A 25,932-nucleotide genomic window follows, 5' to 3' on the forward strand; every position below is an offset into this window, starting at 1 on the left:
AAAACCCACCTATTTATCGCAAAGTGCCAACAAGCAAACAGTCCAATATAGTATATCTTCTGTGTACTTTATCATTTGGCTATAATATCCTGTCTGCATTCAGTGCGTTCCTGTGCTGTTCATAGTGCGCCCTGCGCTGATGAATGGCAGGAAAGGTCTAAGGCAGGCATGTCCAAACTGCAGCCCTCCAGCTGTTGCAAAACTACAACTCCCAGCATGCCCTAATAGCTGTAAGCTATCCAGGCATGCTGGGAGTTGTAGTTTTGCAACAGCTGGAGGGCCGCACTTTGGACATGCCTGGTCTAAGGCATATTGGTACACCATAGACTTTTTCCAGGGCACGGGTGCCCACCGAGAGGACACTGAGTGCCGCCTCTGGCACCTGTGCCATAGGTTCGCCACCACTACCCTCAGGGGGGATTGGCCATACAGGGGAATTTCCCGGTGTGCTAATGCCGAGGGTGCCGCCTGGGCCCTCCTCATGGCCGGCCAGTGGAAGTTATTGGGGATGCATTCTGTGCTGCTGGCAGTATTTTGGGATGGACTGTGGTATTTGGCTCTGTTGGGGTGGTATATTGTCCCACAATATGCTATTGCTGGCCCTGCCTTTCATCAGTTTGAACTCAACTACAAAACGGGGCCAATTTTAGTATTTTTTCCAGGGCCACTTTGAATTTCCCGTCTGCCCCTGACAGCCCTAGTCTATAGTTTCTGGAAGCTTCTCTCGGCCCACTTCTGGTGGTTCATTATACCATAAGTGATTGCACGGAGTAGTGTTGTAAACCTTCATTTTTTTCCATGACAGCATAGGCAAAAGGAAGAAAGTCTGTAATAAATCTTATCAGAGAAAGAAACTACCTTATCAGGCTGCTCCTGTCCTGTCCCCTTCTTCACTAACTCTCAATTCCCTACTCAATCTGTCTTCATAAAGGGTTCAAGTGCAACTTTGCTTCTGAGGCTCTTGTGCATCCACTAACCCAAGCGGCTTAAAACCAAAACCATTAACGCTTCACAAGCTACAGATAAATCTGATATTTTTATTTGCAGAATGTTGCCATGGCTTGTGGTTTCTACAATGCACCCAAATTGATACCCTTAACATAATACAGGAGTCATGACATTATTGCATTATTTCTCTTCACGTTTGTTGTAGAACATTTATTGTATTCTCTGTTAAATAGATCTGCAGCATCTTTTCTTACAACCCTGAATCAATGGTGGATTAGAATATGGGCAGTTTGGGCGGTCACCCATAATAATTAATTGCAGTTTTTGCTATAAATTACAGCAAAAACTGAAAAAGATTAGCAACTTTCTGCAAGACCTGTGGATGGGCTTTCAGGAGAACACATGACCTTTGAAAAGGCTGGCCAGATGTCCAGCTTTAGGCCTGACAGTCCGGTTTCTGGCTTCCTGTTCCTCGCCCAGCTCAAGACCTGTGGATAGACTTTCAGGTGATCACATGACCTCTGAAGGTTCTCAAGCTATGCCCTTTCCACATGACCGTGTCTGTGATGACATCCGTGACAAGATGGTCAGTGTTTCATCCATGAAGATGCCCATCAAGGATCTGAATTTGATCCATGTGTCCGTTTTTTGCCCTCCATGTGTCATCCATATTCTAGAGACACTGCTTATCTGAAAATTATGGAACGCGGTGGCTATAATGGACCTGTGGACTTCAATAGGTGTGTTTTGTCTGCATCACTTACCAAAGTAGTGTATGCCTTCATGATTTTTCCACTGACCCTGTGGAAAATCACTCGTGTGATCAAACATACTGGTGATCAAACTGGTGTTTGTTATTAAAGGTCTGTGGTAGGATTTTGGGGTCTGGTTTGGAGTCTGTTTTAGTTTAGAGTGTCTGTCCTGGGCCTGTATTTAGAGGATCTGGCTGGGAAAGGGGGAGAAGGGTCTCTGTGGTTATTTAAGTGGTCTGTTCTGTGTCTGCATTTACAGGATCTGGTTTGGGGGTCTGTATTGGTATAGAGTTTTTCCCTCAGTCTGGATTTAGAGGATCTGGATTGCAGGGGGGAATCTGTATTTATTTGGGGGGTCTGGTCTGGGTCTATGTTTAGAGGACGTGATTTAGGTGTCTGTATTAGTTTAGGAAACCTGGTTTGGGTCAGTGTTTATTTAGGGGGTCTGTATTTGTTGTGGGGGAGGGGGGTCTGCTCTGGGTACTGTAAGGGCACAACCATTTGTGGCATATACATCCATGATGGTATGGTAATGCTTGAAATGTGCAACAGAAATATTATTTTTTTTTGGCTGCAATGTGAGTTTCTATTTACAAAATGTAGACATGAATTGTATTAAACCACCTATAAGCAGGATCAACCCGCACAATAACTGGTAGGGTTAATACTGCTGATTTAAATGAACTCTTATGAAAATCAGTGGTTGCATTCCTGAGGGGGAAAAAAGACTTAATCTTTATGCAAATGGAGGCTTCAGTGCCCCACATTTGAAATCTGAGGAGCTGAGGTGCACCAAGGGGCTAGGCCTCGCTCCTCAGGGCACTAAAGCCTTTGTTTGCATAAAGAATACAAGTATTTTTTTCTCTGGTACACTGCAACTGATTTTTACAAGACAGGTATCTTTTTAAATCAGCAAGATCTGGAATGCCTGGTTTAATAGGGTTGATCCTGCTGACATATGCTGTTAAAAGGAACACTCCAGGCAAAGCTGATATATTGTGTTATGTCTAGCAGAGGGACTCTTTATGATACAGAGATTCTAAAAAAACACCGGAGAGAATCCTTGTGTCATGTCCCACCACCTCAGGCCCTGCACTACACATACCACAATATGCCCGGAGTGTAGCATTCATGTACATAATATTAATCCTATGTAAAATCGTATTCAGTTCTACTCACCAGCCACCATTTGAGAACATGGTCGGGTAGGACCTGATCCTTTCTTACTAATAAAGGCTCAATAGAGCCATTGAAATGTTGCTCAAACCATGGAGTCCTTAGAGGCTTTGGCTTGCACAGTCCACACGTGCATACATTTTTATCAAATTCATCCACAGGATTCACAGGATTTGAGTAGTCTGGGCAGAAATAGATGAAAAGGATCAAGAAGGCAACTGCACAGAGCAGCGGTGGAATCCACATGGTCCGTCTCTTGTGCGAAAATCGGTACTGCCAGCGAATACAGTGCATCGTAGCAGCAGGAATAGTCCTCCTCTATGATTCCGGGAAGTTTTAAAAATCTTTCCCCTCTTGTATTTTACTCATGAATAGGCTGAGATATGCCAACGATGACTTTGGCTCCTGATGGACCTAATACTTTGAAAAATATCTAATGTGCCTCGTAAAGTAGAAGGAACATTATGCAAGAGCTTGATGGCTGAACAATCCATAACACTGAGAAAATGGGGACTTATTCCTTATATCCACTATATGGATCACAGAAAACTGAGGTCAGCTGAAAAAAAAAAACTCATTCCATGGAGGGATCGGCAGATCATGTGTCGTCATACAGTCTTCAATTGTAATGTCTATAGTGGAGTATGTGGCACTTTAGTGGAAAATAATTTTTCAAGTCCTGAATTTAAAGCCTTCATATTTTTAGGTGGAAGTTGTTATTTCCTTGGGACGTCTGAAAAATAACCCAGACCTATTATTTAGAAGGTTGTAATCATGGAAATGAAGACACATGGGAATATTATGAAAGCAAGCAGGCTGATCATTCAGCTGCTCCGTTCTGGAGACATCAAGCATTCCCTCGAAATACACAATTACATAGGAGAACGAATGATATAGACCAGGGATCAGCAACCTTCGGCACTCCAGCTGTTGTGAAACTACAATTCCCAGCATGCTCCATTCATTTCTATGTGAGTTCTTAGAAGAGCAGAGTAAGTATGCATGCTGGGAGTTGTAGTTTCACAACAGCTGGAGTGCCGGAGGTTGCCTACCCCTGATATAGACAATAATATAGAATCAGCAGAGAGACCAAAGACACACATAAGGCAAGGCCTACACCTAGACTTTTTATTAGCACTTTTGAGTTTAAAGGGGTTATCCAAGAGTGGCTGAACCACGGTAGGGTGCATACTTACCTGGACCCCGCGGATGGGTTTCAGCTCCATTTCTCCCGACCGTCTCTGCAGCTCCGCGATGCTCTGGCATCAACAAAATGTTGACATGTGACTGCTGTAGCTTTAACGTCCCTGAGTGTACGCTAATATCACTTCATCTATAGTTATTAATGATGGCTCACCTAGCTGTTGCATATGGAGTGGGTGCCCCAACCGATATAGACACACCCTGTCTATAAGGCAAATGATAAATATAGTGTACAGGAAAGTTGTGCACTAGCGCGTTCATCTGACGTGTTAGCACGAGTCAGATTGGTATAAATCTGATTGCTATGATGTGCTAATAATACTGTAGTTGTATTTTGAAAAATAGTATGATATAGAATAAAACCATATTTTTACGATATATATAAAAATATATATTTCGGATAAAAATCAGACAGTACCTGCATAAAAAACAATATTTCATATATATTGGTTTTTTGTTGGGAAGAATGTCAGAGACACTCGGCAACGGGGACCGTGGTCGATGTAGACCAAGGGGTGGTGAGGGTCTCCGCGAATGGGTATCTCATCAAATCGATTATACTATAAGCATCAATCCACTTGGGATGTGGTTGATCCAGCAAACAGTAGACAAAATAGTTATCAGATCACATGTAAAAGGTAATTATAACCATCAACTGAATAGTTCCACCTGTAGAAAAAATCTGCTTGAGCAAATAGTTCATCCACAGTATTACCACAATGGGTTAATATGCAGGAGAAAAAATATAGTTCCACCTATATAGACATTCTACTCCGGCAAATAGTTCATCCACAGTAGGCCCGCAATGGGTTAAAATGCAAAAGGTTTAGGAAATAGTTCATCCACAATGTGACTGTAATGGGTTAAAATGCAGAAGATTTGAAATCCATCCAGCAAATTATTCATCCATTGAAAGACCGTGTTGTTTGTTAAAATATATAAATATGAATCATTCGTCTATTGTGAGACCGTGTTGTTTGTTAAAATACTCCGCTTGTGCAATGATGTATCATTTCATTGCTCCAAATGGGGTACCGTAAACATAGCGAGTCTATAGGAATAAACTTAAACTCCAGCAATTTTCGTATACCAGCTTGATAGATTTTGGTTACGTAGCCCCTGAGGAAGGAGACTGAGATCTCTGAAACGCGTATGGTGAGAGAGGACCCCCAGCCAGACGTCATCAATTAACATTGGAACCCCATATACCAAAGAGCGCTCTAACTATTTTCAGAATAAAACCATATTTATATATATCATACTACTATTTTTCAAACTATAACTACAGTATTATTAACACATCATAGCAATCAGATTTATACTAATCTTACTCATACTAACATGTCAGATAAACTCTTCCAAATGAGGTGTGCACAACTTTCCTGTACACTATATTTATCTTTTCATCTATGCATTTATTCCTCCACATTGTGCATTTCCTATTTCTATGCAACTGTATATGTTCATGTAATGTAACTGGTTCAACAGTAGGTGGCAGCAAGCATGGCAGAGCTACAGTTAGAGAGAATGGAACCCTTCTTTCCATTCTAACCCTCTCTCTAAGGAAGGTTGGAGACTAATTAGAGAGCAGTCCTAGCTTACCCCAAGCTAGGTGAAGGTGTGTATGGCCATGTCTCTTCGGGATGTACCAAAGCCCAAACCAAGCCAGCCAGAGCACGCTAAGCTTAGCTGTACATGGAGGCAGAAGCTTAGAGCCTCAGATGCCAGGAAGATAGTTCCCTGCTATAACTTAAGAGACAGACTACAGAAGGAAAGTGCAGCATAAAGCAAAAGCTGAGTTATATAGTCAGCCTGTCAGTACAGCAAAGCCAGAGAGCAACAGATGTAGCAGAGACGAGTTTGCCTGCAAGTTTTAATGCTAAAGCCTGCTGGGACCAAGACAATGTTTGAATACAGTTTCTGATGAACGTTTATTCAATTAAAGCTGCTGTTCAACTATATACAAAGTCAGGACTCAATCATTTCTTCAAATCCCTCAATTATTATACCCTATTTGTCTGCTTCGGAGCCAACGCCTGACGTCCAGTCGTATCCAGGTAGGAGCACCATGATACACTCAACATAAAGAGACATTATGTTTCAATGGTATTTATTAAAGTTTTCACAATAATAAGGTACACAGTATATTGTGCATAAAATAAAGGACGTGGTGTCCAGTCAAATAGACATTCCAGACACATAAAATAAAGAACAGAAAGACATACAAAAATTAAGCAAAAATAAGAGAAATATCATAAAGTCAGGGGTAACAGTCATACCGCTTCAGAGCACATGGGTTAATTATCAGGTGGCAATCATTAAATAGAAGGCCTAAACTCACATCCATTTTTTTAGGGTACCATACATCTTAAATGCTACTATCAGAGTTCATGGTAGAGGGAAAGATCAGCAGAATGGGGGGAGGACGACCAGGGCTCCCAGACGCCCTCAAACAAAGAAAATGTATCCGAACGGATAGCCGACAGCCTTTCAAATTGGTAAATCTTGTTGACTCTATCAATCACTGCTTGATAGCTCAGTGATAAGGAACACCACTGAGAGGCAATGTGGATCCTAGCTGCAAGCAGGATAAACTGGGCCAACTTGAATTTAGCATTTGTTAATTTAGATGGCTTGTCGCCAAGCAGAAAGACCGAGGGTGTAGGGAGGAGGGCGCGCCCCAGCAAGGCTGATAGCAAGTCACAAATGCGACCCCACAACCTGGAAGCTATGGGACATGTCCACCAGGTATGGAGCATCGTGCCCTCCTCACCACATCCCCGGAAGCAAGTAGAGGGGACCTCTGGGTAGAAGTGATGTAGTTTGGCCGGCACTAGATATGTCCGGTTAAGTATCTTAATAGAGGTCTCCGCCAGAGTAGTTTGCCATGACCCTTTAGATAATGTCTGGGAGCGCTGGTGCCATCTAGATACACTGGATTCCTCTAACAGATCAGCCTCCCATTCCAACATATAGCAGAGCTTGGAGTCCTCTGGGGGCGCAGTGAGGGTAGAATAGATCCGGGACAGTAGACCCTGTTTATATAGAGAAAAGGACATTAGCCTTTCAAAAGGTGTATAATCAATTTTGTGGGAACCATTCTTTAGGGAATGGAGGAAGGAGAATACTCTCCGGACATTGAATTGCTCACAAGCTGGGGGGGGGGGGGGGTGAATTTCTCAAAAAAATCAGGCATTGTTAGAATTTTACCCCGCACAAGGAAATCCCGGAGGGAGCACAATTTTTTTTCAACCCACCATGAAAAGGCCCTAGATTGAAGTTCAGGGGGGAAGGCCGGGTTTCCCAAAAGGTATTCCAAGAGGGACGGTTTGGATTGGAGAGAGCGTTTGAACCTAATGGATCTCCATAGTAGCAAGGCGTAATAGGAGAGCTGGGATTTGGTACGGAGAGACGAGGGTAATGAAGATGTGGTCCAAATAAGGGCTCTCCAGGAGAACGGCCCAAACAGCGATTGTTCAAGGGTAACCCATATAGGTTGAGCTTGTGCAGAGAGATGCGTCAGGAACAGTTGAGCTAATCTGGCTGCCTTGTAGTATTGAGCTAAGTCTGGTACTGAAAGGCCACCATGAGCCTTATGGCGACACATAATAAGCTTAGAAATACAAGCTTGTTTATGGGCCCAAATAAACTTAAGGATGTCCGCCTGGAGAGCCCGCAGATCAGTCGCTGGGACTGGGATCGGAAGGGTGCGAAATAGGTATAGTAGCCGTGGGAGGACCACCATTCTTACTATATGTATCTTACCCACCCAGGACACTGGGAGGGATTCCCACGACTGCAGGTCCTTCCGTATCCGAGTAAACATGGGCAGATAGTTATATTTATATAGAGTGTTAAGTGTTTTGGTCAGCGATATGCCCAAATATGGAAGGAAATGTAGATTATGTAGAAATGGGAACCCACTTTGAAGGATCTCAGAAACCCGAGAAGTGACATTACTCAACAGAAGTTCAGACTTGGATTGATTAACTTGTAGGCCGAACGCAGCTGAGAAAGACTTGAGAAGGGACAAAAGTGAGGGAAATGAAATGATAGGGTTGGTGAGTGTTAACAAAAGGTCATCAGCAAAAAGGCTCAATTTATACTCCACACCCCCAACCGAGATCCCTGTTATGTCTGGATGAGATCTAATCTTTATCGCTAATGGTTCCATGGCTAAAGTGAAAAGGACTTGAGAGAAGGGGCAACCCTGGCGTGTTCCCCTAAAAATTGGCATGGACGACGGATGCGAGGAGGGCAATTTGAGGCTAGCCTGAGGCGAAGAGTATAGGGCTTGAATAGCGGAGAGGAAAGGGCCTCTGATGTTGAAATGAGAGAGATTCCGCCAGAGATAGGCCCAAGAAACTGTGTCAAAAGCCTTCTCTATATCCAGCGCTAGTAAAGCAACTGGAGTCGCAGTCCTGTTCGCCTCATGAACTAGGCCCAAGACCTTCCGTATATTATCTGGGGCTTCCCTGCTGGGGATGAAGCCAACCTGATCCTTGTGTATCAGGCCAGGGAGAATTCCATTAAGTCTACGTGCTAGAATGGAAGTGAACAACTTGTTATCTATGTTCAAGAGTGAGATGGGTCTGTAATTGGAGGGGAGGAGAGGGTCTTTGTGTGGTTTGGGGATCACTGTAATTTTGGCTGCTAAGAACTCGCGTGGGGGTGTGGAGCTTTGTAACAAGTGGTTACAGTATTTAGTAATGAAGGGGATTAACTGGTCTGAATTTTTTTTAAAGTAAAGCGCAGTATAGCCATCCGGGCCTGGGGCTTTTCCCAGTTTCAGGGCTTTGATTGAGTAGGTCACCTCTACTACCGTGATGGGACTATTAAGTTTCTCTAGCACAGCAGATGAGACCCTAGGGAGGGAAGTGGAGGAAAGGAAGTCGTCCGACCTGATGCTGGAGTCGCCATTTTGTTCAGAGTATAGTTGCTTATAGAAGGATTGGAAGGTGTCATATATGATGTCTGGGTGAGTAGTGGTTCTACCAGTCCATGTACGAATTTGATAAACTTGATTAATTCTTTGTGTGGCCTTAAGTTGGCGAGCCAACATCTTATCTGGTTTATTGGCGTATTTGTAATAGTAGGAGGATGTCCAGCGGAGTGCTTTTTCTGTATTGTTGGAAAGTAGGGCATTCAGCTGCGTTTTAGTGTCTTTTATTTCCTTCAGTAGGTATAGGGTTGGGGTTTGCTGATGGGCTCTCACTAGTTTAGCCAATTTAGACTCTAGAGTAACCTGAGCTGAGGATCTGTCCTTTTTAAGTCTCGATGCCACCTGAATGAGCTTGCCCCGCATGAAAGCCTTGTGGGTCAACCACAGGTTCATAGGATCAGTATCCGGCGTGTTATTCAACAAAAAGAACTGTTTAAGTTCGTCTAGTAACGCATTAAACACAACCGGTCGGGTCAGCAATGATTCATTCAGGCGCCAAGTAAAAGGGATACTGGAGTTACTGGCTAATGCGAAATCGGCTATGACCATGTCATGGTCCGACAAAGAGGACACAACATGTCTGGAGTAGGCTAATGAGGGGAGGCAAGAGGAGGAAGCTAGGATTAAATCAATCCGGGTGTAAAGTTGATGAGAAGGAGAATAATAAGTATATCCCCTTTGGGGGCCATTGTGCTCCCTCCAGGTATCCGCCAAGGACAGGGATTCCATCACTTGTTTAATTTTAACATTATGGGATGGAGGGCGTGTTTGAGCCGGGAGGGTGGAGCGGTCGAGTACAGGGTTAGATACAAAATTAAAGTCACCACACCACAGCATCTTGTGGTAGTTGAGGGGTGCAATAATAAAAAGCATAGAAACAAAAAAGGCAATAGGATCCTCAAAAGAGGCATACACGTTAACAATACATAGGGTTTCTTCCCTATAAGTGCCTAGAAGAATTACATATCTCCCATTAGGGTCTATTATGGAACTCTGTAGAGTAAAAGGGAAGGAGTTACGCAATAATATAATAGTCCCCCTACTTTTAGAGACATAAGTAGATGAATAGAAACGTGTGTAATGTGGATGGAAGTTTTTGGGGTGAGAGGTGGGCGTGAAGTGGGACTCCTGCAGGCAGATCACATCAGGTGCATGTTTGATATAAGTAGAAAAAGCCGACTTACGTTTTCTGGGGGAGTTAAATCCCCTTACATTGTGTGAAAGCAACTTACACATGGTAGGATAACAAGGAGTATGTAAGGAAGGCAAAGTGAGCCCGTGCGATCCGCCTCAGGAGCGCCACCTCCAACCGCCACCCATACACCAAAGCAGCACGAGCAATTCCCCTGACACAGATAAAGACAAAAAAAAGAAAAGAAAAAGAAAAAAGAAATAATAAATTGTAAACCTATAAAACAATATAGAACTAAGCCTAGACAGGCTTGAGAAAAATAGGTGGGTGCAGTAGAGCGGGGTGAGGACGAAGTCTCCCAACCCAGCCTAAAGAGCCCAAGCATGGGGGCAAACATGACAGTCCTTCACGCCGGGTCCCTGTTAGATGTTAAAGTTCGGGAAAACAGCAGCTAATAATGAAGGGACTATAAAAAGAAGGCTAGTGTCCTGCAACACTGAAAAAGGGAAAAGGGGTATGAATCGGAACCGTAGGGAAGAATAACAACGATCCTGACGTTGTAACAGGCTAGAAGATCACGAGCAGAAGTCCCGGACCTAAGCAGGTGGCGATGAAGTCGGCTTCCGCGAAGACGAGGGCACCGTTGTCTAGATCCTGGCTGGCCGTTGCGGTTCTGAGGCGGCTTCTAGAGCTGGATCGTGGTCACATGGAACTCCTGCCTTCCGAAGGATCTCGATTCCCTCTTTGGGTGAATGGATCGTATGATCCCGTGAGTTCAGTCGAAAAGAAAGGGAAAAAGGGAATCCCCATTTGTACCACACCTGGGCATTTTGCAGAGCCGAAGTCACCGGCCTCATGTCCCTGCGTCTGCGAAGGGTGGAAGGAGCCAGGTCGGCATATAGATGCACTGATGAGGGAAGGCCGGGAAGTTCAGTGAGGTTGCGGGCAAGTGCCAGAATTTGATCCCGTGTGATGAAATTTTAGGATAACATCACTTGGTAAGGCATCTGAGCGAGGTCTCCCTAAGGCTCTGTGAACCCTATCCATCAGGAGTTTCGCTGGATCTGTTTGCGGCAGCAGGGCCTGGAACAGCGCCGACAAAGTGGCCGAGAGGTCAGTGAAGATTTCAGGCAGACCCTTGATCCGGAGGTTACCCCTCCTGGTTCTATTTTCCAGGTCCTCTAATTTGAGTTCAATCACTGCGATCTGGGCCGCTTGAGATAGTATGTCCGCCTTTTCTGAATGAAAATTGTCAAAACGAGGCACAAATGCCTCCAAAACAAGCTTTCTTTCAGAATAGGAAAAATTAGACTAAAACAGGTGCATAACACTATAATAAATGACCCCCAATGAAGTAATGTAGAATTCCTATCTAAAACAAATGAGCAAATATTTGTTTCCCAGAGGGACACTGGTTGTGCTGTCCTGATAAAGTAAACCGATCAGGCTCCAGGTAAACGAACACAGAGTAAATACTGCACGGTTCCATAATGAAATCTGCAGGCGTTTCATTGTGGGTTGTGGTACTCCATTAACCATAGATTTCTCTCCGTGCATTGCAATGAATGAAATCTAATCTGACAGAACGTGCTGCTGCATGCAACTCCGACTGCGCGTCTGAAAGCTGCAGTGCCGCGCGGATTAGTCATGAAGGCAGCGGTACTTCTTACTGCTGGTTAATGGCTGAGAAATTTTAGGCAAAGCACATAACCATTAATGAACCTCAGTCGGTTACCACTTCTTTTAACAGTAAGAGTGCTGCCACCCTTCATGGCTGTGCTCTGTTTTTGGTGCAGCAAAAAAATAAAAATAAAATGCGGTATTTACAACAACATACCTGCGTTAAAAATACAGTTACGTTAATGTAATTTAAGTTTGCTGTTTGTTTTTCCTTTTCTGGAAGAAAATGCGCCATAAACACAGGTATGGTTTTTGGTGCTTTTTCTTTTTTTTTCACCGCACCAAAAAATGCAGCACAGCCATGTGGCAGCACACTAAGAGCCCCCATTCTTGTGATCGGTGGGGGTCCCAGCAGTAGGCCCCCCACCAATCTAAAAGTTATCTCCTAACTTAAAACCACCGGAAAACCCCTTTAAAAATGGTTTTCCAGGATTTTAAAACTGATGACCTATCCTCTGGATCAGTATCTGATCGGTGGGGGTCCGACACCTGAGACCCCACCAATCATATACTGATGACTTACTGGGCATAGGTCATCAGTTATAATGTCTCGGAAAACCCTTTTAACTTTCTTATTTGTACTATATGGTAGAATTTTGGTGCACATTCTATTTATACAGCAGATTTTTACTGCGGATTTCTTGCTTTGCAATGGGGTGAAATCTGCTGGCTTTTCCGGGGCAAAATTCACATGTAATACATACGATTTTGTTGGGGTTGTTTTTGTACAGTTTTTGCTGCAGAACCAAGCCCATGGCAGTGTAGTTTTACACCATAAGTTGATGTTCTGTTCCTTGCCCAGCCCCAGACACTTATGTTGAGCAAAACAAGCTTCTGATGCTTCATCAGAAATCGCTTCGTTCAAAATTTTGGAATAATACTGTGCAGAGATCCCTCTCCATACAGTATCAGAATGTATGGGCTCCGATGAGCCAAAGTAAGTTATTCAAGAAGTCCCATGGGACTTTGTTGAATAACTTCAGTAGTTTATTTTAAAAGTGGAAAACCACTTTAAAACGTGAAACCAAACTCGGCTTCGGCTCCGAGGTACTAGTTGAAACCAAAGCCGAGTTTGGTTTCAAGTTTTAAAGTGGTTTACCACTTTAAAAATCAACTACCGAAGTCATGCACAACTAATGCTGTACAGAGACGGATCTCCGTACAGTATTATTTCGTAGCATCTGAAGCTCCGCCACTACCAAAAACTCCTGTGCAACAAAATATTGTCAAATGGGCATTAAAAAAGGTCACAAAAAGAAGCCTCGTGACTATTTTAAGCCAAATGTTTAGAAATGGCCCCCATTATGCATTTGGCATCAACTGGGGTTTACAGAAAGTGTGAGCAGGTCAATGTTCATAAGGTAGGCTGGAGCTACACTAAGGGTTTGTTCACACCAATCCATTTTTCTCACCTGTTTCCATCTTTTTTTTTTTTTTTAAGCAGGACGATAAAAATAGTTACCAAAATCTTTTGCCTTCCTTAGGATGGGCAGTGCAGGATGATAGGTTGAGTTAGATGGAGGTAGCGTAGCTTTTGTAACACAGCAACGTGCAGTACTGCAGGTGATTTAGCTTGTATAATGAAATACACTGATATGGGCTGTGGATATATATTATTGTGCTGTATTGATTATGTGGTCTTTTCAGCTGACAGGTGGAGAGTTTCTGCTGACTGTATATGAACGTAAATGGAATAGTTGGCAGGCACAGCAAGTCTAAGAGACGTCTGGAAGAAGTCTCCGGGGTTTAATTCAACTGCAGTACAGCTGCAAATCTTTACAGTATTATGGTATCCAGTGCTGAATTTTTTTTATTAAATACCTCATCATCTATCTAAAGTTGCCCATAGAAGTAAAGATGATTTTTAATACTTGAAATTGTTCCAATTGCAGAAGAATAATATAAAATTTACAGAACATCCCATAAGTAGAATAATGATCATGCAGTCAGAAGATTGATGCTCCTTCACCAACGAAGAGATGGGCCCTGGTGACCAACTCTTATTGTAACGTGCGGCCTCCCTCCAAGGCCCTCTATAACGCGTCCCAGGTGTAGGAAATGCCGAGTGGTGTAGGCTTTGTCTCCGATGCAATAAATAGGGGGAATAATTGAGGGATTTGAAAGAATAACTTGAGTCCAGACCTTGAGATGAAGTTCAATGGCAGCTTTACTTGAATAAACGTTCTCCAAAACGGTTTACAGGCTTTGTCTTGGTTCCAAGCAGGCTTTAGCATGAAACTGACAGGCAAACTCAACTCTGCTATATCTCTGTTTCTCTCTGACTCTGCTGTATTGACAGGCTGGCTGTATAACTCAGCTTCTCCTGTATGCTGCACGTCTTCTCTGTAGTCTGACTCTAGGTTATGCCAGGGAACTTTTTTCCTGGCTCCTGAGGCTTCAAGCTTTGGCCTCCATGGCCAGCAGAGCTTAAGATGCTCTCCAGCAGAGACGTGCCCCTGCACACCCTTGCCCTAGCAGGGGGTAAGCTAGAACTAACTAGAACTCGTCCCCACCCTTCCTTCAGGAAGTAGGACTAGCCCACTTCTCTCCAGAGTGGGGTTAGAATGGAATGGAACGCTCCATTCTACCTAAGTACAGCTCTGCCATGTTTGCTGCCGCCTGCTGGTGAACCAATCAAAGCAAAGAAAAAAAAAATGTCCAAGGTGGAAGTTTAATCCAGATGCAACGTTTCGGCCAGTGAAGCCTTTGTCAAGCATGCTGGTGAACCAGGCGCATTACATTTAAAACAGTTACATAACAATATTATAGATGCACATTGTGATGAACCTTGAACAGAATACATAGATGACATTGTATTAGCCCAATAAAAACAGTCGCAAGGTGCAGGAGTCGTAACACCACTCTGGGGTGTTACACTATCTCCACCACGGCACCACCATCCTCATAAATAAAAAAATGTGAGGATATAAGACTCCTCTGGTCGAGGCTCGTCTCCTGGTAGAAGGGGTGGACTGGGAACTTAAAGTATAACTGTCATCATTTTTTTTTTTTTTTTTTTTTTTTTTGAGTATTGGATTGTGGTGATTAATATCTCCTTGGTGGCCCTATTTCAACTTTTCACTGTGTATTCAATTACCCTTTAATTCCACAGTTTAGTTCCCTGTACTACCTACTTTTACCTGTGCTTAAAATCAGGTTGCTAGGCATGGTCCGTCTATCTGTTGAAGGACAAGCACACAGCGTGCAGGCCCATATTCCTGACAGCCAGGGACTGTAAGTAAATGATTAAAGCCAGGTCCTCCTCAGCAGCCGATAACAGTGCCTGGGTTGTGTGCACTTCTCCCTGTCCCTGCGCTTGGCAGACGCTCCCTCACTCAGCAGAGCTGGAGAATGCAGAGTTGGAGCAGCGCAGACCAGGGAAGGGAGATCTGCCATCTGCTCAGTGTATAAATGAAAGCAACATGTGGTAAGAGGACCCCTTTGTGCTGCAGGAGATTAACCCTTTAGGAGGAGGGCTCTGGTTACTGACACTTTTGGGGGGCTATTGTTACTGGCTAGTGAGGGCAGGCGGGATTAGCCTCAGGGTGAGGGCAGTGGCGGCTCTCTTAACTGAATAGTGAAATAGCAGTTTTATGCAGACTGGTTGCTAAGGGCTGAATCTTATTAAATATGGGGTAAGTCAGTCTAATAGTAACTGATTCTGGAATATCATGCTATTAGTAACTACATATATGAAATTAGGGTCTAAGTGTGACAGTTATCCTTTAAAGTGTTCCTGGAACACTGGTGTAACTATAGGGGTCACAATTGTGACCGGGTCCCTAAGCCAGGGGGACCCAGAGCAGTGCATCTTATAAAGGGAATACTAGTGAGCGCTTCCATAATGGAAGCGTTTATTAGTCTGCATGCAGGAGGAGGGGGAGAGAAACGCTGTGAGCGCTGTACAGTACTTACCCCCTCCTCCCTGATTGCTCTTCTCAGGGCCCACGCTTCTGTGTCCTGGCTGCCTGCAGCATCAGGACGTACAGAGCGCGCACTGACCTGACGCAGCAGGAGGTCAGGTGACTTCAGCGCTGGCCCTGAGAAGAGAAGACAGCCAGGACAGGGAGAGTGGCGGCAAGAGAGGTACGTTACTTTATTATTTTACAGTCTGATCTGGAGGTCTAATGGGGGTGTGGAGGTCTGACTGGGGGAGGGGGCATGGGGCTCTGGAGACGTCAGATACGGGGCTCTTGAGAGGTATAATGGGGGTCTAATATGTGGGTCTGGAGGTCTGATATAGAGGTCTAGAGATCTGACTGGGGGGGTCTGGAGATGTCAAATTGGGGTTTGATTGGGGGTCGTCTAAAGGTCTGATATGTGGATCTGGAGGTCTAATGGGGGTCTTATATGAGGTTTAAAACTGGGGTCTTATATGGGGTCTGACAGAGGTCTAAAGAGGGTTTGGTCTTAGATGGGGATCTCATTTAGGGTTTTATATGGGGGTCTGATCTGAAAGGAAGGGGGGATTTTTTTGCACTAGAGCACCATATAAAGGGGTGTCTGTTTGTTAAACTCTGAAGAGACGAAGCACGGCTGAAAGAAGTCACCATGGTGGTCTGGTCTAACAGGAGAAGAAGAGGAAAGAGAATATCTACATCAGAGTGGAGACGCCATTGGGTGTAAGAGGTACATATGTGGCGCTGTATTACTCTGTATGTTCTGTAGTGCTGTATGTAATGTTTTCTAAGTATGTCTTTAAAGGGGTTGTCCGCTTTTTTTGTTTTGTTTGAGCGCTGCGTTCTCTGCTCTGTTTTCCTGCTCATCACTGCAAATGCTATGGCGAGCAGTTGAACAGAAAAAGCAGCTCTCATATGAGCGCTGCCCTCTCTCCAAACAGCTGATTGTTGGGTGTGCCGGAGGACCCCAGCCAATCTGATATTGATTACCTATTATGAGGATCATCAGTAGCAAAAAAAAAAAAAAAAAAAAAAAGGCCAACACCCTTTAACAGTAGGACAGTGGAAAAGCTAGGTGCACTAATGCAGAGTGAAGGGGGGCCCCCCAAGCTGAACTCTTGCACCAGGGCCCATGAGCCTTTAGCTACGCCCCTGCCCTGGAATACGACCTAGAAGTGGCCCATGTCATAGGCGTGTCCAAATTGACAGAAGGCAGGGCAGGGACAACAGAAATAGACACCATCAGCAATACAGAAGTGTAGTACTAAATACTGTCCCAGTAGACCAAATACCACAGTGCATCATTTGCAGGACGGTGATACACTTGAATTCAGGAGGGCACTTGCGGCTGCTGGCCAGGTACATAAGTACCTAATGCTCCCAGCATTAATTAACGCTGAGAGTATTAAATTGCTATGTACCTGGCCAGCAGCACTGAGGAGGGCCAGGGCGGCCCCCACCGTGAAATTATCCTGTAGGAGTACGGTCTATGGCCAATCCTTCCCTGCCTGATGGGACATACAATTGGCCATGTTGAAACCCAACATCCCAGCCCTCGTTTCCCTCTAAACATCTGCTGCCCATGGTCAGTGGGGAGAGCTCCATGCATTATATTTTTGATGGTATCTACCGACATTAAACTAATAAATAAAAAATTATTACGTGGAGGTCAAACAGGTCGTCCAGAGTGGCAGCATCTCGACTGATTGTGGAGGGTCTCGGGCAGGGGGCACTGCTTCTATGATGTCCATAGGCCCGAAAAGAGCACATAGAAAGGGGTTGATTTTATGAGGTCAAGTTAGCCAATTGATGGATTTTTTGCAGATGGCGCAGGCGGATTTTGCAGCGGATTTCAGGCCATTTCCGCAGAGGAGCATACATCTGGTAATGGAGTGTGATAGAGTTAGGGCAAGTCTTTTGCTCAGTTACATTAATGCAATTTATATATTCCCGGAGGAAATCAGGAGCTAAAGCCAAGAGATAAAATTAGCTCTCACCATTCTGTAAAATCCCAAGACAATTCACCTGTTTGTGAGCACGCTGCCTGTATTATAAGGCGTACATTTCTGAGATGCATCACTCTCTAGTTTCAGTTCAGTTTTTCAATAGCTGAAAGTCGCCTAAAAATATAAATGTTGTTTTCTCACCTCTAAGTCTTATAACTGGAAGCCACAGTTCTCTAAAATAGCTGAGTAAATAGCAGCTGTACATCCTGCGGCTGCAGGAACAGCTATTACCACCTCTATCCCTAAATTGTAAAAAGTCATGAACGTAAACTGCAGTCTATTTAGACAGCTAAGCTCCCCAAATATAGGGCGGTCCGTCTTCCTGCAAAAAGCACCTGACTCATAGTGGATGACAGCCAAACCACTGGGGTTTATAAGCCCTGGAAAAATAGCAACCCACAGAGGAGTGTGGGGACTGAAAAAAGAAAGCTAATTTAAAAACAAACGCAATCTACAGCTTAGAAACGTGCGTTGGCTTCTGGGCATTGATAAATACGTGTACAGCTGTCAAGGTTACGATTGCGAGTTACCTTTTTGGTTAAAAAATAAAATAAAAATATGTGAATTGGATGTCCGCAACCACAAGGACATCCAAGACTTCACACAGATGAAATACATCATCTAAAAATAATAATAATAATAATAATACATATGATATTCAAGCAATAGTTTGTTCTGGTTGGCATAGAAAGTCTAACAAAATGGATGATGGTCACCGCTTCGTTCACCATGTACCGGTTCTCGCTTGTAAACTTATGTCACTGACAGGGATCAAGCCTGCTGCTGCAGGCGAAGACAGGCTGCAATCCCATTCATTTCTATGCTAAGTAAGCTTCCCATCACAGTTCTCTAGGGGGAAGAGGAAGATTGAAAAACTGTTAGGGCTCATGCACACAAACGTATTTTCTTTCCGTGTCCGTTCAGTTTTTTTTTTTGCGGAACGTATACGGAACCACTCATTTCAATGGGTCCGCAAAAAAAAAACAATGATAGTACTGTTCTATTAGGGGCCAGCTGTTCCGTTCTGCAAAATACAGAAAGCACGTGGACGTCAACCGTATTTTTTGCGGCTCCGTTTTTTGTGGACCGCAAAATACATACGATCGTGTGCATGAGCCCTTAAAAAGCTGGAGAACCCCTCCAATCTATCCTTTGCTGGCATCAGATGCACCACAATTCTTAAGAGGTGCACATCTGAGCAGGTCCAGGAGCCCAAATTGGAATCCATGCCAACGAGCACGCTGCTGTAGCTTTGCGGTATAATCTACCCTAGTTTCCTGCCATAAATTATAATAATTGTGCAGGCCCAGCAATGGCTGGCCCTGCACTACCCACTCCCTGCCCCCACTTTTTGGAAAAAGTGTCAAGTGGGGCTCTAAGGGTATGGCTACACGGCGACACTGTATGGCCAGGTTTGCAGAGTAGCGGTGATCCCATAGAAATTATTGGGATTGGAGCACCAGTCGCAAGAAATCCAGCATTGTTGGATTTCTTGCGATTCACACAGCAATCCCATTCATTTGTACAGGATCACCGGTACTTTGAAAACCTGGCCGCGATACCCGTCGTGCGACCAGTGTCACCGTGTAGCCATGCCCTAAATAACCAAGAAGTCACAACATTTTGTACAATCATTGGATGCACCAAACTTTGCAAGTTTTTTTATGTCAATTTTCTGGCGTACAGAGAATTATAAGTTTCCCCAAAGACATTGAATCATCTTTGCTTCTACTGTAAAGTTTTATGTACAGATAAAGGGCAAGATTTATAGAAACTGGTGCAATGAAAACTGCCCACAGCAACCAATCAGATTCCAACCTTTAATTTTTCAGAGCTCCTTTAGAAAATGAAAGGATCAATCTGATTGGTTGCTATGGGCAACTTAGCCAGTTTTCCTTTGCACCAGTTTTGATAAATCTTTCCCAATGTGTTCTACAGGTCTGCGATATGAGCTCATACTGTACCTTCACATGACCCAAATTTCATGAAAAATATACATTTTCTGTGGGATGTTGTATTAGAAAGAAATTCTTCCTTTGGCGACGCATGGAGGCGGCAGAGGGCATGTGGCTCTTTAACACACCGCGGCACAATGGGTACGCTTGGGGGCAATTGCTATGATGGCAGTTATTTTGGTACAATTTTGTTATAAAATGGTGTTCATTACAGATGACAAACTGTATTATGGAGGCCTAAACATCAAAAAAATACCTGACAATGTGGTATTGTTCCTCACATCGCCTGTACACCCCAACATGAATGCAACTTGGTGGTTATCAGGTGCACGCTATAGTCAAAAGCCGTACCTGCTCATCATTGGGTCTTACGTATTAAAAGTAGGGAAGACGACACAATAGAAGTGTCCTCCATACTAACCAAGGATGGACTTCCTAGCCTAAATAGGAGACATGTGGTCAAGACCCATAGATGTGGGAAAGGTATGTCTACGAAATATCAGCATCTGATTAAATAACGTGTCGCTCATTTCTTTAAGTGTTATTATTAAACTTTATCTATAACGCTTGATACTAGTGGTCCCCGCCAGCCCAGCCGAGCTACTATATATATAGTGATAACATTTACAGCAACAACGTCTCATAGATAAATGATCAGATAAGAAAACACAATAGGCAAGACAGCAGAGAAGAAAATGCAAAAAAAGAAACGCTGATGGCACAGTGCCTTGTAACCGCTGGCAGAGCAGGCCTGCAGTACATTACTTAGCAATAACTTGCTGGCATAAGACGGGGAAGGGGGGGGGGGGTAAAATAACCTTCTCTGTGCACATCCAAGTTAAACATGTCCTTGCAGAGAGTTGCTGGATCCTAATTATCTGGACAAACAAGGACTAACCTGGCTTCTGGATGTAGCATCTGCCATTCCTGCTACATAGCTGAGACCCGTTGCTGTGGTGGATGAAAGCCTTCGTCTTGGGTTCCCACAGAACTCCCCTGAGGTGCCCAGCACCAATGACACCAGTGATGCCAGTGTAAACCTCCTGTGACAGCACCACTTAAAAGTTGCTCATCTATCATGGAGAATAATCCTTGGAAATGCAAGGTCTTGTCTTCTGAAGAATGTTCAGCCTAAAGGGAAGATAATACAGAAACCTGATCAGTGATTCCTCATCTCAACTTGTGTCGTAATTGAAGTCTTGTGCCAGATAAGGAGGAGGCAGCTAGAATAGAGGAAGCATAGCCCCGCACTATGCTGTGTGTACAATATGAATTCAGGGCCTCCGTGTACTCCTGTACTGTGCAATCTGCTTAAAGTGAAGCTGCAACATTTTCAGCCCTTTTACCTAAAACTTCTCCATCATTTCCTTTATGGAAACATTAAAACACGGCTGCATTTTCTTTCAAAAGCAGCAACACACCTGTCCACAGGTGGTGTGTGGTATTGCAGCTCTGCCCCATTGACTCCAATGGCACCAAGCTGCAATGCCAGACACAATCCATGGACAGGGGTGGGACTCTGGAAGAAAGCAGTCATGTTTATTTTAATCCTGAACAGCCCCTTTAATGCATTTCCATAAAACAGTTGGACCCCAAGCAATCAGTTAGGGGGTATATTGCTTTAATACTTGGCACAACCCATTTTAATGTCTGTAGGTAAGAGAATTGCTGCTGACCAGCTGAATAATACAGTATAAATTAACCGACCAGTATAATTTCCTGGTAAACATTTAGATAACAAAAATAAGGAATAGAGCCCATAGAAAATTAAGGCATGTTTTAGGTCTTATGGGTATTGTTTCGCCTTGTGGAGAGCACCAGAACTGGTATAAGGAGTTTTATTGGTCTAGCAATGCCCTCCTGGAAAAAGGGATAGGCAGAATGAGGTCTCTGTAGCGCCATCTAGTGGGCACCTTCTATAATTGTTTGCCGGCGGCAGATCGTGGTGTCTAATCGCAATCTGCTGCCGTTAAACAATGATTCAGTATGGGGACGAGCAATGGCATTAGCGATTGCTCCTCCCCATACTGACAACTATGTAATAGCAGCAGTCTACTCCTCTGACGAGCAGGTGATTGTCGGGAGGGAACGCTTCCCTCCTGACAATCGTCTGTGTGATCTGCCAGTGTAATTTACTTCTGTACTGTGACATTACTGTGTGTATTATACCAATATTGTGACATTGATGTGCGCACTTTTCCTATACTGTCCATTATGCCTGTCCTGTGACATCACTATGCGCGTTATTCTTAGCGAGCCTTAGCCCGATGTATTTAGGATATCAGTCATAAGTGTTTCTGAACATGTCGCTGAAAGTAGTCATGGCGGAATAGGGCCCCTTGTTTACGTGTTATGCCCCTGCCTTTAGGTTCATTGCATGTAAATGCATGAGGTCTATAGTTGTGAACTTGATAGAGCACACTTTCAAGTGAGTTTTTTTTTTTCCAATTAACAGAGGACAGATTCACAAAGAGATGAGTCAGAATGGCACCTGCTTTTAGGCACCTTCTATAATTCATGTGCTTGTTAATTGTTTATGCGCAATGTACTTTAGTCTACTCGACATGGTGTCTGTTCTGAGCTGCTTTTCCTTACCTTCGTCTTCTCAGGCCTAGTATACAGTAACTCCTCTCATACGTTCCGCTGCTGGGGCAGCTGTGGACTTCTGGGTATTGGCAGTTAACATGGGCCCAAGAACAAACATAATCAAGAACCCTGCTCTCATGCTGTGATTAGTTATAATGCAGTCAGTTTGGTCTGTATTTGGGAGTCCCTCAGTTTAGCGGACAAAATAGTCCTACATGCAAGACTTCTTTGTCTAGTGTTTTTGATGGAAGCCCCTAATGGAGCCTCTGACACAGATGTGAACTCAACCTAAACCTACAAAAAGTTACATAATTCCATGTTGTTTTTATATTCCTTATGTATACCCACACACACTTTAAAAGGAAGATTTACTTTCTTTTTAGGCTAGTTTCACACTAGTGTTAAAATTATCCGGCAGAGGAACTACCTGCCGGAGTTCATTGTATCCAGCATAATCGGAAACAGCTAGAGCACCACCAGGCCCCATTGACCATAATGAGACCCAGGGGGAATCCAGCCTGTTTCTGGCATTGACCATGCTGTGTAAAAAGCTCTGCCCCAGTTACAACTCATCTGGAACCTGTAGCCATGTATGTGTGGAAGTCATAAAATGGATTTAGCGGTGACAGTTAAAGGGGTATTCCGGTTGTTTAAAGTTATTCCCTATCCACATGATAGAGCTTAACTTTTAGATCAGTGGAGGTCCTACCGCTGGGACCCCCACGAATTCACAAGACAGGTGCTCTGTACCCTCTGCAGCCCTTCTGAAATGAACGGCACAAAGTACTCGGCTATCTCAGGTATCCCCGTAGAAATGAATGGAGAGGCCTCACGCATGCCCCACTGGCCGCTCCATTCATTTTTCAGGGGGCACAAGGCCCCCGTTTTTATAATCGGTGGGGACACCCACCGATCTATTAGTTATTCCCCATCCTGTTAATAGGGGATAACTTCAAACAAATGGAATATTCCTTTAAGTGTTATAGAAGGACAGGGGTAGGTTGTCCTTATCAGCTGACGCATTTTTTTTTTTTTTTTTAATCAACAGGGACTTAGTTACTTGGTCTATTACCATTTAACAGTTCTTAGTGAATTATAATTATGTTTATGGTACAAAAAATTATTGATGAAAACACCTCCTTCAGGCTTTGAACCTCTTTTATCCAGCTGTAAAATTTACTTAGCTATCCTCTGAGAAAAATACAAGTGGGCCAGTGCAAAGGTCAGAAGTAAAAAATTTCCCATCATGTTTTTGATACATTTGCCCTGTTATATTTACACCTTATAGCTAACATTTTAGGATTACGTTCCCGCCAGTGTCAAGGCACCAGTTTACAATTGAAGCCATGGAAATGTGAAGGATCCTTCGCAAGATATCCAAATGGTCACCAATGGACTCCATTGACTTGTAATTGGGTCATTTAGGGTTTCTGGCAGGGCTTCCATCATTTTGATTGCAAGAATAGTGCTGCATGCTGCAATTCTTGCCATCAAAAGGTAACGGAGACCCCAGCTGAACCTGGTGAAGGCTTAGTTTACACTTTTGATGTCTTCTCAAGCTTTACTAGCACAGACTGCAGCACAGTTCTGGCCAAATATATCAGAACCCCAAGAGACACTATTAAAGTCAAAAGGATCTGTCAGGCTTTGTCAAAAAATGCATCTACCACAACAATCGAGACTCTAGTGTGAACGAGGAACAAGCAAATTCGTCCCAGCGTAAAAGCAGAATACATTTGCTGACTTGGTAGCCTTGCAGATAAAGCCTCCAGAGAAACAAAGAATAACCTTGCAATGTCCCAAGACTAGAAAGTCTTCTTCATGAACAGAACATGAAAGGACAACTAAAGGTCTAAATGCAACTACAAAATACATATAGGCCAGGAAAATACATTTCCATTTTTAAGTTTTAGCAAATTTTAGCATTTAAGGAACCTTTATGTTACTTACTTGAAGGAGAAAGGTGGAAGTGACTTCTATAACTGTATCACAAGATACAGTAATGTGAACATAAGGCGAGGAAAGAACAGTTTCCACTGGAGCTCATTAGCAAACGAATAATGCACAGCAGCAGTTAACTCAATAGTTCCATTGCGTAACTGAACACTTAACCTGCTTCTGTCAGAAAGTGAGCACGTAAATGAAGGAAAGCAGCACCAGCAGCTCACAGGGTATCTGCGCCTTCACAATTATCTTTGTTCCAAGGCATCTAATAAATAAATAAAAGTTTACAATACAGTCATGATTGAACATCTTCTACCATTTTGGGTCTACAAATCCTAGGCAGACCTATGTGTTTCCATGGCTACGGACTATAAATTAACTCCATGTAGCCTGATCCGGCAGTATGTCTCCTACTAACTGGTAACAATACATTGGTAAATTAGCAGAAGTAGGAAACATATGGAAATTTACGAGACGGCAGTTTGTTTACAAGCCGTAAACCCAGAGACATAGATCTGTAGAGGAGCTGTTGATACAAAATGGTAGCATCTCAGCTTCATGGTGTTTAATGGGACAAGGCTTATTTAAAAAAAATTCCCCAGGGCAAGCTAGCATGATATGTATGTATACTTAGGGTGGTATTACACTGTCCCATCTTCAGGCATTTTCACCAGTCTGATTACACAGGCCGATGCATACTCAATGATGATGATTGGCAGCACGTCCCTGATTACACAAGGAGAGGTGCTGCCAATAATCGGGCATCTTTCATCCTGATGAAAGATACTGTTTTCTCATTCATCGGCTGATCAGCTGCTCAATTATAGGAGGCGATTATTGGGAGCAAGCATTTGTATTCCCGATAATTCTCCAAAAATGGTGCAGTGTAATAGGGTCCTTACCCATTTTATTCCCCCGTGCTTCCAATCCTCCCTGCTGTTGCAGCCATGATGCCATCTTCTTGGCTGCAGCGATGACAGACCTGTATACACTGGACCCCGCTGCAGCAGATCACTAACCTGTGATTGGCTGCAGCAGTCATGTGGATTATATAGGCAAATTATCGCCCAGCAGGGGGAACGGGAACAAAAGCGCTGAGGGATAAATTGGGCAAAGTGTACCATACATTATTTTATCACAATTACAACCTGGAATATTTTTTAATAAGCCCAAAAAAAAACTTTAGGATGCAATGGAGCACAGAAACAAAGAATGCAATGGTGTTCATACTCTTTACACCAGGTTCACACACGACTAAATAGCTGCAGATTTGCAATCAATAATTTTCTCACAGCAAATCCGCAGCATTGTAAAGTACCAGCAAAGTGGATGAGAATTTCTGAATTCTGAAAAAAAAACGCTACGGAAAAGGTGCGTCCTGGGTGTGAAATCCGGAACATGTCAATTTATATTGCGGATCTCTCCTGCGGATTTCCCTCTTTGCAATGAAGAAGTTGAAATCCGCTGGCTTTTCCACAGCAAAAAACGCTGTTTATTTTTCTGCTAGATTTTCAGTCACTTGTGAACCCAGCCTTAGGGCCCTTTCACACACATGGGTTTCACACATTGAAATCGTAGCGTGCGTCAGCGAGAGCCCCCGTCCTGACCTCCAAGCACTTACAGTTCTGTAATGTATTGTATAACACTGACAGCATCATGTCAGTGTTATACAATAGATTCTAGAACTGTAAGGGTTACAAAGCATCATA

At 43.6% G+C, this 25,932-nt stretch overlaps 1 protein-coding gene across 2 annotated transcripts in view; it reads right to left on the bottom strand.

Moving 5' to 3' along the window:
• The window catches only part of LOC122940988 (CMP-N-acetylneuraminate-beta-galactosamide-alpha-2,3-sialyltransferase 2-like), a 68,778-nt gene that overhangs the window by 31,493 nt on the left and 11,353 nt on the right, over positions 1-25,932 (bottom strand). The window contains exons 2-4 of one of the 2 annotated variants that reach the window (XM_044297958.1): positions 24,230-24,488; positions 20,592-20,824; positions 2,880-3,609 (exon numbers count right to left, since the gene is read on the bottom strand). In XM_044297958.1, coding sequence (XP_044153893.1) covers positions 2,880-3,170 — 291 coding nt within the window. In that variant the 5' untranslated portion in view covers positions 3,171-3,609; positions 20,592-20,824; positions 24,230-24,488. The remainder of the gene's footprint in view (positions 1-2,879; positions 3,610-20,591; positions 20,825-24,229; positions 24,489-25,932) is intronic. The other variant, XM_044297957.1, reaches the window with a different exon arrangement.

The sequence above is a fragment of the Bufo gargarizans genome, chromosome 6, assembly GCF_014858855.1.
Source record: "Bufo gargarizans isolate SCDJY-AF-19 chromosome 6, ASM1485885v1, whole genome shotgun sequence".
NCBI classification, from domain to species: Eukaryota; Metazoa; Chordata; class Amphibia; order Anura; family Bufonidae; genus Bufo; species Bufo gargarizans.